The following is a 17,827-nucleotide window of genomic DNA, read 5'->3' on the forward strand; positions in this document are numbered from 1 at the left end:
TTCAATTGAAATTGTTTGTATTCAATTTTTAATAATTTGATACCTTATTAATAATGTTTTGTTTATTTTAATATTTGATTAAATTAGTTAAATTGTTGAATGGTAGGTTAAAAAAATTATAATTTTGATTTAATACTGTTTTGGTTATTTTGGGATACGTACTGTTTGTCTGCAGGCTTTCCCTGAAAAATGGGTGATGCTCATTTTTAGGGGAAATGCTGCCGGATTTTCGTTAAAAATATAATAACACTTAGAATATTGGAAAAAAAACGTATCTTGATAAAGTATTAATTTGTATTGTTATGATAATCTGATCCAAAACTATTAATGTAGGTTTGTTTCTGACGATTGTTGATAGCCGCCGATCATATCTCCTATTTATTGCGGTTCTGCTCTTCAACAAGTAAGTGTTACTGCATTTTTGTATTTCATTTTAATTAGTTAGAGTAAATTGAATAACTGTGCAATTTAATTAACAAAGATTTTATTCACACCGAATAAAATCTTACCTAGCCGTAGAAACCCGTCCCGTGTGTTCAAGAGATTGAACGACGCGGGATTGTACGTGTGTACAGTTCGTAAAACTGCCGTCGTCTGCGTAATTTGATCACGAAAAAACATATATGTATGGATATGGTATAAAAATATTCGGTAGTTTTCTGGCGTATGTTCTCCGGGTGGCTATTTAATATAGGCTGTGTAACGCTTATTCCTTACGGAATATATAATTAGCGTTACACACCCTATATTATGTAATGCACCTGGGGAACGACGCCGGAAGGCTGCCGAATATTTTTTCCGTATTCATGCATATATCGTGATCGAATTATGGGGCGCCAGTTTTGCGAATGGGATAGGACCCTACCCTTTTAGCAGTCAATTACATTGACTTTGCTACATTGAGCTTATGAACCAGTACCTAATTGTACGTCCTCCAGAAATGAACCCAGACCGCAGTTGGATGTATACGAGACATGACAGAGGCTTCCTGCCGCCTGATTTTTTCCCTAATCTTGAAGAGTTCGTGAATTTTGCTGTACAACATCCCGAGTGTATGAGTGGGGAAGAGATAAAATGCCCATGTTCTAGGACAAAATGTAGAAATACAAATTTTCGAGATGTCGAAGTTGTGAAACTACATGTCTTGCAGTCTGGGTTTGTTCCAGATTACTATGTCTGGATTCACCACGGTGAGGTGAATGTCCCTCCTGTAGTTCAGCAGCCGGCTAATGAATACGATTACTATAATGCGGGAGGGGGAGATTTAAACTATGGCCAGAGAATGGTTATTGATGCTGCTGGTCCCGAAGTTTTTGAGGAAGAGACCCCGAATGACGAAGCTCGGAAGTTTTTTGATATGATGAGTGCGGCAGAAGAAGAAATATGGCCCGGAAATAGCAAACACTCACCCCTGTCCGCATCTGTTGAAATTTTGGATATTAAGTGTCGACATCAGGGGTCGATATCTTTGATTGATGACACCTGCCGTTTAATACAAGAACTGCTTCCAGAGAACAACAAAATGCCGAAAAATTTTGCTAATATCAAGAAGCTGGTGAAAGGTCTCGGGTTGCCGGTCGAGGTTATTGATTGCTGTTTCCACAACTGTATGATTTACTGGGGGGCAGACGAGGATTTAACCCACTGTAAAGTTTGCACATTTCCTCGGTGGAAACCTGTAACGAAAAGCAATTCGGCCAAAAGAAGGGCTAACGTTCCGTACAAAAAAATGTTTTATTTCCCTTTAACTCCGAGGCTGCAAAGATTGTACGCTTCCAAAGCCACAGCTAAACATATGACATGGCACGCTGAACATGAAATGGAAGACGAGAAGATGTGTCATCCTTCTGACTCTCCGGCTTGGAAACGGTTCAGTGAGTTGCATACAGATTTTGCTGACGAAACAAGAAATATCAGGCTAGGCTTATGTACTGACGGGTTTCAACCATTTGGTAGTTTTGGGAAAAATTATTCTTCCTGGCCAGTTATTGTGACGCCGTATAATCTGCCTCCTGGCATGTGCATGAAGGATGAGTTTATGTTTCTAACAATACTTGTCCCGGGACCCGGTAATCCAAAAAACCATATGGATATTTTCCTGCAGCCATTAATAGCGGAGTTGAATCAGTTGTGGGAATCTGGAATCCGGACATATGACATTCAAAAACGGCAGAATTTTCAAATGAGGGCGGCGCTTATGTGGACAATTAATGACTTTCCCGCTTATTCAATGTTGTCCGGTTGGAGCACATCAGGAAGATTGGCATGTCCGCATTGTATGGAAAATACTGAGGCTTTCACGTTGCCCGAGAGTGGAAAACAATCGTGGTTTGATTGCCACAGAAAGTTTTTACCTACAGGTCACCATTTCCGTCGGAATGTTACCGAATTCCGAAAAGGCAAACAAGTTAGACATCAATTTGGAGGTGTGAGGACTGGAGATGAAGTGTTAGCAGAGGTGGACGGTTTGGGGTTTAAGAGGGCCTATGAGAATGATGCTAAGGCTACGAATGATGAACTATCTAAAGGCCGTGGCTGGAACCGAAAAAGTATATTTTGGGATTTACCGTATTGGAGGACAAATGTGATCCGGCATAATCTCGATGTCATGCATATTGAGAAAAATGTATTTGACAACGTTTTCAATACCGTGCTCAATGTACCTGGTAAGACGAAAGATACGGCAAAATCTCGGGCAGAGTTGAATAAAATTTGTGATCGTCCTGGCCTGGCACAAGATGAGGAAACTGGTAGATATCCAAAGGCTTTGTATGCTTTGGACAGAGATTTAAAAAAGATTTTGTTAGAATGGATTCAAAAGTTAAAGTTTCCAGATGGTTACGTGTCCAACTTGTCTAGGTGCGTTGATTTAAACAGTTTAAAGATGATGGGCATGAAAAGTCATGATTGTCATGTCTTCATGCAACGACTTTTGCCAATTGCTCTTCGGGAGCTTCTTCCGGCAGAAGTGTGGGAGCCTTTAACAGAGTTGAGTATATTCTTCAGAGAGTTAACCGCCACATCGCTGAAAAAGGCAGATCTTCAGAGATTAGAGCTTGATATCCCGAAGATACTGTGCAAGTTGGAACGTATATTTCCGCCGAGTTTTTTTGATTCGATGGAACATCTCCCCGTACACCTTCCATACGAAGCTATGATGGCAGGACCTGTTCAGTATCGTTGGATGTATCCGTTTGAAAGGTGATATATTTAAAGTTCTATTTCGTCAACCGATAATTAGGTAAATTAACTAATTATATGATTATGCAGATACCTGAGAAAACTCAAAAATAAGGTTTCGAATAAAGGCAGAGTGGAAGGAAGCATTAGCAGCGGATATCTACTGGAGGAAACAGCAAAATTTGCATCTTTTTATTTCAAGGATGGTGATCCGATGGTACCATGTCGGATGCAAAGAAATGAAGTTTGCGAAATGGACGTTGATGATGATTTCGACAGATTAAATATTTTCAAACCAAAAGGGCGACCTGTAGGTGCTTGTCGGAACAGATATCTGGATGATGCTGAATATGTTGCTGCCCGAAGCTACATCCTTTTGAATTGCCCTGAAATCGAACCTTACAGAGAGTAAGTCTTAATATACAAATTTAAGTTCAGTATTGAAGAATTTGATACAAATTGTATTAATTCGCTCGTATTCTTGTGAAAAGAGTTTTTGAAGGTGAGTTGTATGAATTCAACCCCGAAATTACACAGACCGAAGTTGTAGTCAAATTGGAGAGGGAATTCGCCTTTTGGTTCGAGCAATATGTAAGTATTAATGTTGTTTTACCGTCGTAGTTGTATATTATATTATCGTGTTGATCCGTATAATAATTGTGCTACAGGTGAAAGACCCAACTGTTAGTACCAATCCCTATATTCTAAGTCTTGCAAAGGGACCGCTTAGATCGGTCAAAACATTCAAGGGGTACTGTGTGAACGGGTTTAAATTCAATACTGAAGAATATGGGGAGGATCGGGTCACAATGAATAGCGGAGTCTGTGTAAAAGGATCACTCTACGGCCCAGCTGAAAGCGACTTTTATGGAGTGTTGACTGACATTATTGAGTTAGAGTATCCAGCTCTACCAATAAAGAGGACGGTTTTATTTAAATGTAATTGGTTTGATCCTACAAAAACGGTTGGTATGTTAGTCCATCCTCGGTATAACATAGTGGATGTTAATCACAGAAGGAGATACAACAAATATGAACCTTTCATTTTAGCTGAACAGTCCGACCAAGTACATTACTTACCTTATCCTAGCAAAAAGCGGGACAAGAAAGATTGGTGGGCAGTATGCAAGATAAAAGCTCGCTCTGAGCTAGACATGCCTGAAACAACTGTTCCAGCTTTCCAAGATGATAGTGCAGAACATCCGCTCGATGTCATAACGAATGACGACCCGACGAATTTAGTTGATCCGAATGGCGAGGCGGACGAGGCTGCACTACACAACCCTCCAATAGTAGATACGGAAGATGATTATCCACCATCCTCATCAGACGATGATGACATTGGAGCGGAAGATGATATAGAAATTGCATGATTTGTTTTAATGTTATTTCTGTAGAATTTTGACTTTTATTTACGTTTGTTGATGTAGTAACTTTATTTTGTTAAAAAATTATGTGTTATGGTTTTTATAATAGATGTGATTATTTTTTTCTTGTCGAATATTGTTTTGTAATTTGTTTTGCAGATATGAGAGGTTCAGGTTCTTCTTCTGCCGGCCGAGGCCGGGGTAGGGACACTGGTCAGGGACGTGGACGTGGACGTGGACGTGGCGACCCAGAGCAGGATCCACTTGAGAGCTCGGATCCAGGGGCTGAGCAGCAGGTGCTGGCGGGTAGACCCGCACCGCGGAGAGCGGCGAGACAGCCGCAGGACCAGCCGCCAGCTACGGACGAGACTGGGAGGATTAGAGTTACACCTGATGCTGGAAGGTATGATTGACAACTTTTTTTAAACAAATATTATTTCAAAAATGTGAAAATTGACGTTTTTGTAACATACAGAGAAAGGTTACTAGATAGCAGGAACGACAGCGGGAGCGCATCGAGGGCGATCTTGCCCATTTTCCGATCTAGCTGGTTCCCTGAGGGTTCCTCGTGGAAGAAGCTGACAGCAGAGCATAAGGACTTCTACTTCGAGGAGTTCAAGGTTGTTAAATTAAAATTTTAAATATATGTTTTACTGTCTTTTTGATTTCTAATTGTTTTTATTAATTAATGGTTTGCAGAAGGGTTTTTGCTGGGACTCCACCCACCCTGAGGACCTGATTAGAGGGGTCTTCTACCGACATGCGGCTAATCGGTACAAAGATACTCTCCACAACATGAAGCCAGATAAAAAAGAGGGCAGTGTCAGTGCTGATACTTGGGCGTCGTGGAAGCGAGACTGGGATACTGCTGATGCTAAGAAGAAGTCTGAGGTAGCACGAGCTAATCGGCTGAGTGAGCCGTCCGGAGCTGGCACCGGACCGGTTCGACATACCGCAGGATCGAGATCGGCTACGAGGCATAAGACAGTTATGGTAAGGTTTTAATATTACTAATCGTTATATATTCTAATTATCTACTAATTAACTTTTTCATTTCATATGATAGACTGAGGAGCTCGGTCGAGAGCCAACTTTAGCTGAGTTGCATGTACGGTTGCACCTGACCAAGGCTGATCGGACTGTCTTCGTTGACAAGAGATCAAAGGATAAAAACGTAAGTTTATTTTAACCTTAAGTGACTGCTTACTATGATATAAATATAACTTTATATAGTGAGTTGTTTATAGGATGTTTACGTGTTTGTTGTGGGTGTTGTGATTGCTATTTCGTATTGTTGAACAGAGTTGTCTGTAGTTGTTGCAGGATGTCCCTGAAAAATGGGTGATGATCTAATTTTAGAGAAAATGCTGCCGAATTTTAGTTAGAAATGTAGGTTTAAAGTAATATTTGTGAAGTATTTTTATAAAGTTTTACTAAACTATAAATTTGTATTTTTATTCTCAGGACCGTTTCCAGGCAGAGCTTGCTGCAGCGACCCAGTCTCAGGCGGCTGGAGAAGGGAGTTCGTCGACTCCAGAGCCGATCGACGAGAACGAGCTGTTTTTGTCTCTCGAGGCAATCAAGAAGCAGCGAGTCTACGGTATTGGTTCGGCTTCAGCATCCTACATCGGCCAGAGCAGCCGATTGCGCCGCGGCGGATCATCCCAGTCACAGCAGCAGGCGGTCGTTAGTGAGGAGATCGAGCAGCGCATTGCTAGAGAGGTTGAGGAGCGACTCGAGCAGCGGATGCGTACTGTGGAGGCGGGTTTTGAAGAGCGGGTCGAGCAGCGGATCCGTACTGTGGAGGCGGGTTTCGACGAGCGGATCCGTACTGAGCTTGCGCGACTGATGACTACACTCCCACCGGAGTTACGACCGCAGTTTCCCCCACCTCCACCTCCACCGGCTGACGACACTACTAGTTTGGAGTAGTATAGTATTTGGACTTGGATTTTTATACTACAGTTTGCATATTTTGACTTATTTAGTATTTATCGAATTGTATACTTTTTTACCGTTTATTTATATATAACGGTTTCGGTTTATGTTTATTTGTTGTTGTCTATCGTGTATGTCTGTGATTAGTTAACGGGTCTATTAAAAAACAGGGAAATTCAAAAAATGCCGAAAAACGGGAATTTTCTGCCGAAAAAATAAAAAATTAGCGACCACATATGAGCTTTTAGCGACGGATTTTCCGTCGCTATATTCCTCAAAAAAAATAAAATTGGACTCATTAGCGACGGAAAGTCCGTCGCTAATTAGTCCAATTTAGCGACTACAATTAGCGACGGATTATTCCGTCGCTACTTTAGCGACGGAATAATCCGTCGATAATGTGTCGGTATTTGGTCGGCTAGCCCGACCAAAATACCGACTGAACAAGGTCATATTACCGACGGAAATTCCGTCGGTAATTTAGCGACAGTTCTCTTTTTTGGGTCGCTAAATGATTAGCGACCCAAAATTTACCGACGGAAAAAATCCGTCGGTAATCCGTCGCTAACCTTATGTAGCGACGGATTTTAGCCAATCAGCGACGGAAATTTCCGTCGCTGATTGGCAAATTTCTTGTAGTGTGCCTTACAGAATGATCAATAAGATTGAAGACAAAAACTGGCATAGAGGGAGATATTGGGGTGTTGATGAGTAGGGTAAAAAGAAAGTTACATGGAATCAACAGGTTTTAGAGAATTTTAATGGAAGATCCTAATTGAATATGCCATCTCATACCCTTTTTTAGAAGGGAAAGGCCATCCATGAGTCTACGCCGATCCCAAGATGCTCTATGGCCAATAGAAGCATCAATAAAAGAGCCATTTTGAAAATATTTTTCTTTTGAGAATATGAAATAGCAGAGACTCTTGATTGTGCATGATTCTCCAGACTTGCTTGTCAAGTAAAGTTAGGTTAAAACCCTCCAAATCCTTAAATCCTAGACTTCCTACCCATTTACTTTGATTCATTCTAGACCATAAAATCTATGAAATTTTACATTCATCTCCTTGCGGACCTCACTAGAATTGTGATATAATTTGTTGATTTTTGTGGCAAAGATATTTTGGGATAAGGAAGCACATCATAACATAAATTGGTATTGTTGTGGCCACAACTTTGATTAAACTTTCTTTAACTGCTAATGATAAAAAGATGCTTTTCCATCCTTTAAACTTAAATGGGATTGGTCTAATAATCTAAAAAGATAGCCCTAAATACTTTTCTTGAATATCTTGGTGAGTGACTTGAGCTAAGTTTGCGTATAAAGTTTTATGAAACTGATAAAAAGACAAGTGATTTTGTAAAATTAATAAATTGTCTATTATGAGTACCATATGTAGTTAATAAGTTTTGGATTTCTGTTATATTTGAGTTTGAAACTTTGAAAAAGATAATTGTATCATTATCAAATAGATGATGGGTCAAAATAGGGCTATGTTAGGAGAATATGATACATTTTAGCGAATTAGATTGAGCCGCAAGGCTTAAAAGATGAGAAAGACCTTCTGAGACAAGGGGTTTCATTACCTAAACCTCGACCAGGAGTAAAATAACCATGGTTTTTTCCATTAATGCGAATGAAGTATGATACTGAAAAGATAAACTTCATAATCCAATTTATAAATGACAGATTAAAATCTCAAGTTTAAAGCATTGAAATAAGAGAAGACCATTGTAGTCTGTCATATGTTTTACTGACATCTAATTTCAAGGTCATATAATGTTTCTTCTTTTTTCGAAATCAATTTTAAACTTATAAAATTAATTGGAAAATCTCAAAAAAAAATTAATTAAGTCAAAACAAAATTATTTTTAAAAAATCATTCATTTTAAGTTGGACGATTTCTCTCTAACCTTCATCGTGTACATCAATACAATCTAAAAAACCTATATCAAAATCATAATTTTTAGAGAAAATAATAAAAAAGTCACATTAATGACTCACTATTTCACATAATGCAATATTAATTAATTTGTTTACTGTATTATAATTTTCCTTTCACAAAATACCAACTTCTATTGTTGCTTTTCAACCAACAATACCTTCCTCCCAAACCAACACGTGTCCACTACATGTGTCCTATATAATAAAGAGAAATGATAAAAAAGACCAAAAAAGCCCTTGCATATAAAAAGACCCCTGCATAAAAAAAGGACTAAACATGTCCACTAACTTACCAAATTTAAAGTGCACCACCTGCTATAATGAATGACCCGTGCATCACGCGCGTGTCATTCTTAACAAAGGTGCACCTGACACACTTTTTTTTATTTTTTTAATATAAATTATATATTTATATGTTTATTTAAATTGTAAAAAAAATTATTTATTTTATATAAATTTTAAAAATATTAATTTTAATTTTAATTTTAAAAATATAAATATATTACTCTTTTTTTTATATCTTCAATACATATTTGATACGTCTCTCATATACTGTATAATATATTTTTCCGATTTATATATTTTTTATAAATATTCAATTATTTGAACTTATTTTCTTATTTTTTATATATTTTATTATATATATATTTTTTTATACTTATTTGATACATTTTTGAGAGGTGTCAAAATATTTTTATATTATATATATATATATATATATATATATATATATATATATATATATATATATCTTTTATACATATTTGATACATCTCCGATACATGATAGGTAAATTTTTTAAATTTATTTAATAGATACATCTTGATACATTTAATTGTAATTCGAATATATTTTAATACATCTCTGATACACAATTTATATATGATAGATACATATTTGATACATTAATTGAATTAACTGACTAATTCGATTAGTTCGTTTTTATATTTAGAAAAGGTTATCAACATATATGTAATAATACTAATTAAAATGAACCAAATATTTATTGTTTTATATATATTTGATTGGTTTGTTTTTATGCTTTGACCGGAAACCCTAGGTGGAAGGAAGGAAAAAGACGAGTAGAAGTGCAAAATATTTGATAAATATTTGATACATCTCCGATATATATTTGATGCATCTCAAATACATATGTGATACATTTTCAATATTTAATTTACACGTGATATTAATCAAAAAAAATATTAACAAGATAGATACATTTTTTAAATGTACTTAATAGATACATCGCTGATACATAATTTATTTATGGTAGATACATTTTTTAAATGTACGTAATAGATACATCGCTGAATATTAAAATTAAAATTAATATTTATATATAGTAAATAAATTTTTAATATAATTTAATATAAAGTTTTAATATTTAAATAAAATATTTATTAATATAATTTTTTTTAAGAAAAGTCTGATGCATCAGTTAACTGATGCATGAGTAAGCAAGGCTGACCCATGCGTCAGCCCTGCATGGCTTGACGCGCGTCAAGTCAGACACACATCAGACCTGATGCGCGTCAGTTTATAACAATTTTTTTTAATAAAAATTTACATATTTCTAAAAAATTAAATATCCATGTGTAAATAATGGATAGGTGTTATTTATTGTTATAGAGAAAAAAAGAGAATCTCTACTGATACATGTGTCCCTATTCTAATGGAATGGTGCTAATGAAAACTTTATGTGTTTTATGGTAAGAATGATAAATATGTGATATAAATAGTAATTTGTGTAAATGCATGTCATTTTTGTGGTATTTTTGTGATTTACTTTAATTTTTATACTCATTTACTATCTTTTTAAACTTATTTGTAAAATACTATAAAGTTTAGAATATTACACTTATTCTTTAAATTTTTATATTTTTATTCGATCATCGAAATTTGGCCAATTTTTTCAGTCGGCTTTGATTTATGGTGGTCAACTACCGGTTAACGATGGTTAGCATTGCAGTTAAAAGCTTGGTCAACACGTGCTATGTGCACTAGCTACTAGTAAACTGTTGACTTTTTTTTATATACTAGTGTCGCTTTACGTGTTTCACACGTGGCTCGTAGTGTAACTCGTCAAATTATGAAACAATATTTGAAATAATAGTTAATTAGAAATAGTTTATCTTATTTAATATTTTAGATGATTATTTTAATAGTTTAACATACAAATCCTATAATTATAGAAAGTTTAAATAGAAAATATTAAATAATAATTAAATAGTATTTATTGAAAGTAGTTTACTTTATTTAGAATTTATATGCTTAAAATAATAATTAGAACAATAATTATTAAATATTTAAAATAGCCGTTTATTTTAATTATTACTCTAATTTTAATAATCATCTAATAATTTTTAATTAATAATTAAAAAAGTAATTTATTGGAAGTAATTTACTTTATTTAGTATTTTATTTAATTAAAGTAATAATTATTTGAAATTTGTTTAATAGTCATAATTTTTTAGAAGAACATATGGTGAGAATTCTAATAATTTGCATTAGGAAAGTGCTGAATTTAACTTAAATAAGAAAACTAATGAAAGTCAACTTTAAATAGAAATTTATGTGTTGAATTACGTTTTTTTTCTCAAATATAATGCTACAAATTAGTCTAGAGTTTTTTTTATGGTAATCAACTTCTAATTATAAATAGTAGTTTATTCTAGGAGAAATTTTTAGGTAGACTCGGTCCACCACGTCATCCGTGGACTAAGCCTATCACATAATGACACGTCATTAAAATGATAGTTAGTATTTTAATTTTAATGTTTATTTTAATAGTTTTTAATTAATAAAGGTCATTAGCGTAAATGTGTCTGTCCCTCCATCCGTGCTTTTATATATAGTATAGATATAGATGATTGTTTTTATGTATATTTTGGGTATTTTATCGGTTGTTTTTTTGATGTTTTTTTTTTATATATGTTGTAGTGTTATTTAAGTGTATTTATTTTCTGCGTATTTGTTTTTTACTTTGAGAAATTCGAAAAAATTGTTATTTTGTAAATATATTATTTTTTCGGGTCCTTTTTGAAAAAAAAAATCCCTTAACTGATTGGATCTGAGCTCAGTCCATTTCAGTTCTGAAACCACCGGTTCTTTCTTCTCTTCCTCTTCCTTTTCAAAAATTTCACAGAACTGAGTTTTCTCAATAAAATTAAAATTATTATAAATAGCAAATGGCTCCTCCAGCTGGTCCTCGATCCGGAGATGCAATCTTCGCCAGTGTCGAACGCGTGGTGAGCTGCTTTTCATTTCCAATTCAATTTTTATTTTCTCTTCATGATTGTTGAATTAGGTTGTCTTGATCTTGATTTTGTATTTGCCGATTAATTTTGTGTAGAATGCGGAGCTATTTACGTTAACCTATGGCGCAATTGTGCGTCAGCTGCTTACGGATTTAGAGGAGGTCGAGGAAGTTAATAAACAGCTAGATCAAATGTATGTTTACTCTGTAAATCTCGTGTCTAATAGCCGTGCTATGAAGTGTTCATGTTTGGTTCATGTTTGTTCGAGCTTTGGATGTGGTGTTCATGTTCGGTTTATTTAAAATTTATACTGTTTATTTTCGGTTTGTGTTCAACTCGTGTTTGTTCTTCTAGCTGCTAAAACTAGAGATGATTCTATAGCCATTCGTCCTTAATACGTCTTTATCATTTATCTTCTTGCTTACATGCTAAATATTTGTAGTTAGTTGAGTCTTGTGACTTTTTTGCATGTTTAGCCCTTATTCAAATGACAAAACTGATAACTGTTAATATTATTTGTATATGTGCATTTGGTCATGCTTTTCGACAAGATTACTTTTGGTATGAGTGTCTATAAAGTCCCATCTCTCTTGCTCTTGCAGTGATGATGCTCACTTCAGTTTACTTATGAGTTTGGTAACGGGACCAAAGTTTACTGTTTTTGAACTTCTGGTTTAATATTACCTCATAACTGGAAATTTCTATTCTCAAATATTTGTGTAGTAGAAATTTGCTCATCCAATGATTATGCATGGTGTAAGTGTAAACTGCAATATTTGAGTTTTTATTTGTTTACAGGGGTTATAATATTGGAATTCGATTGGTTGATGAGTTTTTAGCGAAGTCTAATGTCAACAGATGCGTGGACTTCAAGGAAACAGCTGAAGTGATCGCAAAGGTTTGTGTCATTTGATTCAATATGCACTATTACTTTTGCGAGCAGATGTAGCCTAATTCTTCTATTTTCATTGGAGGGATCAGTAGAATTGTCAGCTTGTTATAGAATGCATTATTTAATCCTATAGTTTTCTTTCAAAAAGTTATTTTGCAATGTGAAAGTGTATCAAAGTTTCTGCTCATAGATCAGTAGTAGGCATAAATACTTCACTTAATAGACTAATCCAAATGGAGTTATGTTTAAAATCATGCAATAGTACTTACTACTCATATATATAGCTGTTATGCAGGTGGGTTTCAAAATGTTCCTAGGAGTGAGTGCATCTGTGACCAATTGGGATGCTGATGGGACATGTTGCAGTATCGTTTTGGAGGACAATCCCTTGGTAGATTTTGTTGAGCTACCTGATACATGTCAAGGCCTTTATTATTGCAATATTTTAAGTGGAGTCATTAGAGGGGCACTAGACATGGTGAGTGTTTCTCTCTTTTATTACTCAGCACCACAATTTGCGACTCTTTTACTCCTTTCACCCTCCCCCTCTTTTTTCATAAGTTATGCTCTTAATTTCTGGGTGTGACAAATGACTGTGTAGAAGTACAAATTTAGTATGTACTTTAAAGTAGGGGTGTTCAAATATAGGTTATGAACTTTGAATGATATGATATTTTTAGTGCAGACAATCTGAAATTTCTTTTGGATATTGGCTCCCTAAATAATGGGCTCTTAAAATATTATAACCCACGTAAACCAAATTTGAACACCCCTACTTTGAAGTACATGCATAAGTCGAGTAAATTATGTACTAGTTATTTGCATCATTAAGGGTGATTTGAAAACAGTTGCGATGTCCTTTAATTTGAAGGAACATCATTTTCAGATACAAATATAAGAGAAAAAGGTCTAATTTGTGAAGCATCAAGTTTAGGCTATTAATATATCTTTATTCAGAATCTAGCCAACTGAACTATGGTTATGCAAATACTGCCCTGGCCTGGCCTAAATGTTACTTTACTGGAGAAATAGAAGTTTCATTCTTCTTTGTTTAATTTTTATTTGTAATTCTTCCATGTTTGCTGTGTCGATTCATGTTGTATTTTGGGTTTAGGTTTCAATGAAGGCTGAAGTGACATGGGCTCGTGACATGCTTCGAGGTGATGATGCATTTGAGTTGCAGGTGAAACTTCTAAAGCAAGTTCCAGAGGAGTACCCATACAAAGATGATGAGTAAGTTCTTGATTTGGTCTATCATGTGTTCTTGTAAAGTTAATGGCGAACAATTTTTTTCCCTATTGCCTAATTTTGAAATCCCTTCTTCTCAATATATTTTCCTTCAGACGTTTGAAAACAATTGCCTTCAGAATTGAGTAGTTTTATATCATTTTCAAAATTAGTAGAACACTTGGTAAGGTACAGTACTTGCTTCCATTTTATAAATTTCTGTAAGTACGAAAGCATTAATAAGCAACTTTTATATTGGAACGCGGAATACTTGATTCTGGGGTTACTATGCTTTCCTTTTCTTTTTTGCAGTTTGGTTACCGAACTTCTAAACTTAACCAATTAGTTATCTTACTATGTTTTTAGTGACTCCGACAAATTTCTAATGAAATTTGACCGATTTGTGCTTACATGGTAGCAGATTTGTGCTTCATTTTTCTCTTACCTTCACATCAACCATACAAATAGAAGACACCTCACACTCCTTTACCATGTCACTTTTTTCATTCTCTCAATTCTGAAATTTCACAGTGAAATTCAGCTGCCACATGTAATAATTGACCAGGTTTCATTAACAAACCTGCCGGAGTCACTAAAAGCATGGTACAGTAACCAATTTATTACGTTTTGAAGTTCGGTAATCAAACTGCAAAAAGAGGAAAGTAAAGTACAGTAACCCGAAAATCAATTACCCTCAAAAGCCCATCTAAAGTTCTGAAAATTGGCTTAATAATGAATTACTGTCATAGGATGTGATGTTCTCAATTTTCTCCGAATATGTTAGGCATATCCATAGCTTGGCAGTTTACAAAAAACATTTGGTTGGTTGTATAAGATATTCAGATGGTTCATGGTGGTTATATGTTAATGTAGATATTCTGCATTATAGTTTTTACATGTATGTCTTCAAAGGAGAAAGCAGGTGTTATTGTTACTTTTTTTTATTATTGTCGTGGTGTTATTGTTACTTTTTAAATTAAAGGAGGAACTAGTTTTTTTATTATTATTATTTTTGTTCTCTGAATGAGTAAAGAAGGAACCACTGTTGTGACAATCTTACGATTCGCGATTCGAATCATCATTCGAACTCTTTCACAAGATCTATCTCAACATAAACTCTAGCATGCATAGGGTGAAAATAATTTTGAGTACTAATACTAGTTTTAAAGACTTTACCAAAACTTGATACAATCTATCTCAGATTGTAGTAGCATAAAGGCAATTGAGGTAGCTTAATCCAAGTTGTTATGGGAAAAGTTGAAAAATACTTGATTTTGTTAAAATAATTTCAAAAATACTTATGTTCGTTTTTATTTGCGGACAATACTTATAAAAGAAAATAAATTGCACCTAGCACTTGATTTAATAAAAACATTAAATCTAACACTTAAAATCTCATTTTTCTAAACCCTAAACCCTAAAACATACTAAACCCTAAACCCTAAATCATGCTAAATTCTAAACCCTAAACCCTAAACTCTAAACCCTAAATCATGCTAAACCCTAAACCCTAAATCATGCCAAACCCTATATCCTAAATCTTAAAACCTAATATGCTAAATCCTAAATTCTAAATCATGCTAAACCCTAAACCCTAAATTTTAAACCCTAAACCCTAAATCATGCTAAACTCTAACCCTAAAATCCTAAACCCTAAAATCTTAAAATCTAAATTCTAAATTTTAAAACAATGGAGTTAAATGTTGGATGAATAAAAAAATGGAATTAAATATTATATGAAATTAAAAGGCTGGGTTAAGTGTTGGATGAAATAAAAAGGTGGAATCAAGTGCTGGATGAAATAAAAAGATGGAATTAAGTGCTGCATGAAATAAAAAGGTGGAATCAAGTGCTAGATAAAATAAAAAGGCGGGATCAAGTGCTAGATAAAATAAAAAGGCAGGATAAGTGTTGACAGAATAAAAAAAAATGCTCAAGTATTTTTGGAATTATTTTTGATAATCAAATGCTGAGTGTAATTTCCTCATTATTGTTTAGGATCAAACTCCAGGGTCCATCGAAATAGACGGAATAGGAAAGTGCCAATCTTTTGGGAATCACAAACACATTTGAGAGCTGTTGATATGAAGCATTTAACTCCGCTTGAAACAAATGCAAAATTAAATGATGCAAGACAATTGTATAATAAAACAGAGATCCAAAATAAGGTCAACTCAGACCAATAAAATCAAGGCTAATAGACCGAAAAAACCCTGACCTTTGTTTTAGTTTTTAATTCCACCCCGACCTAATAATTTTTTTAATTATACCCTATTTTGCATTTTTAGTTTTCAATTGCACTCTGAATTAAAAACATTAAATGAATTTATTATTAGGCAAAAGGTACAAAAAACCCTCGTAGTTTTCACAAAAGTATAAATCAACCCTTTTACTTTTTTAGGATATAATTAAGCTCTCTTTATTTTCAAATAGAACAAATAACTCCTTTCATCCAACATCATTAGAAACACTCGTTAATGGCTGACATGTCTCTCATAATCATATAGGAAAAAAGTTCAAAAATAATTTTAATATTTAAAATATTTACAAAAATTTGAGGGGGTAAGTGTCCCAAAAATAAATTAAAAGGGTTTATTTGTTCGATTTTAAAATAATAAGGGTTTAATTGTTCAATTTTAAAAACACGGGGGCTTAATTGTGCCCAGATAAAATAAAAGGACTGATCTGTACTTTTGAGAAAAACTCGAGGGCTTTTTTGTACCTTCTGCCTTATTATTATAAAGACTAAAATATATAAAACAAATACATTTAAAGATTAGTTCATACTTTTTTCCACTTGGCTAAATACAAATAAGTCCTTATACTTAAATAAAATTCAAATAAATCCTAAAATAAAAATAAATTATTTTTTTTAATTTTTTTTAGTTTCCGGAGGAGGAGCAGCTGCTCCTCCTCCGGCAGCTCTTGGCCTGAGGAGCTTCTGCTCCTCAGGCTAGGAGCATCTGCTTCTCGTTGAGTAGCAGATATGTTCCTCAACGGAGGAGCAGTTCTGCTCCTCCGTTGAGGAGCTGCCGGAGGAGGAGCAGCTGCTCCTCCTCCGAAAATTTTAAAAAATATTTTATTTTTTTAAAATTAATTTAAATTTAATTTTTTTTTATTTAGAGAGAAGATGGTTTTTTGGTATAATTTATAACATTAAAGAACTTTTAGGTTCTTAAAAAAAATGAAGTATCTATTTTGAATATTAACTAAATGAAAAGAGTTCAATTTAATACATCAGGGTGCAATTAAAAACTAAAAATTCAAAATAGGGTATAACTGAAAAAAAATTGCTAGGTTGGGATGGAATTGAAAACTAAAACAAAGGTCGGGGTTCTTTCAGCCCATTAGCCTAAAATCAAAGCAACTTATGAGAAACAAGCAGATAAAAAGAAACAGTAATAAGAATAGAAGATAGTGGATTGTAGTGGAAGACTACGTCGCTGACACAAGCACGCGCTGCCAAAAAGATAGAAGGGAATCAGATGCAAATCAAAGACATAAACCAATGATGAAATTCAAAGGAATAAGCAAGATTAACAAAACTAAATTAGAGAATAAATCCAAATCAGAATTGTGGATTTTGATCATCCAAAGTTGCTAAGGATTAGCCATAATTGGTTAGATAGAGAAACTGGGATTTTGCAAGTTCCGTGTTTAAAACAAGAGGTATTGTCATAAAAATTTATTAAATTCATATATTTTTTAATTTTAATCACGCTGTTTATAAATCGTTATATTCATACATTAACTATCAATTTTTTTTAAATTCATACACCGTTTAAAAATCCGGTGAAAATTGATGAAGCGTCACTATCTGATTCGTTATGACATGTTACTATTCGGTTGCCAATCTAGTAATTTTCACCGGATTTTTAAACGGTGTATGGGTTTGATAAAAATTTATAGTTTGTATATAAAAATGTCAATTTTTAAATAACGTGATTAAATTGAGAAAAGTATAATGTTAATGTATGTTTATGATATTAACTATTCAAACAAAATAATAGGCTATGAG

The 17,827-nt window shown here is 34.1% G+C and overlaps 3 protein-coding genes across 3 annotated transcripts; all 3 read left to right on the plus strand.

Annotated features, from left to right (window-relative positions):
- Positions 1–940: 940 nt before the first annotated feature.
- On the plus strand, positions 941–3,801 carry LOC126681912 (uncharacterized). The gene is made up of 3 exons (XM_050377471.2): positions 941–3,201; positions 3,271–3,588; positions 3,672–3,801. The coding sequence occupies exons 1-3, from the start codon at positions 941–943 to the stop codon at positions 3,799–3,801; spliced, it is 2,709 nt and encodes a 902-aa protein (XP_050233428.2).
- Positions 3,802–4,708: 907 nt separating this feature from the next.
- LOC126664482 (uncharacterized) lies at positions 4,709–6,598 on the plus strand. The gene is made up of 5 exons (XM_056105904.1): positions 4,709–4,950; positions 5,023–5,167; positions 5,247–5,540; positions 5,614–5,721; positions 6,012–6,598. The coding sequence occupies exons 1-5, from the start codon at positions 4,709–4,711 to the stop codon at positions 6,477–6,479; spliced, it is 1,257 nt and encodes a 418-aa protein (XP_055961879.1). The 3' UTR covers positions 6,480–6,598.
- Positions 6,599–11,494: 4,896 nt separating this feature from the next.
- Positions 11,495–14,003, plus strand: LOC126676687 (uncharacterized). Its single transcript, XM_050370985.2, has 5 exons — positions 11,495–11,681; positions 11,786–11,883; positions 12,489–12,588; positions 12,878–13,060; positions 13,697–14,003. Exons 1-5 carry the CDS (start codon positions 11,622–11,624, stop codon positions 13,817–13,819), a joined length of 564 nt encoding a protein of 187 aa, XP_050226942.1. The 5' UTR covers positions 11,495–11,621; the 3' UTR covers positions 13,820–14,003.
- Positions 14,004–17,827: the final 3,824 nt, after the last annotated feature.

Source organism: Mercurialis annua, linkage group LG1-X, assembly GCF_937616625.2.
Source record: "Mercurialis annua linkage group LG1-X, ddMerAnnu1.2, whole genome shotgun sequence".
In the NCBI taxonomy this organism is placed as follows: domain Eukaryota; kingdom Viridiplantae; phylum Streptophyta; class Magnoliopsida; order Malpighiales; family Euphorbiaceae; genus Mercurialis; species Mercurialis annua.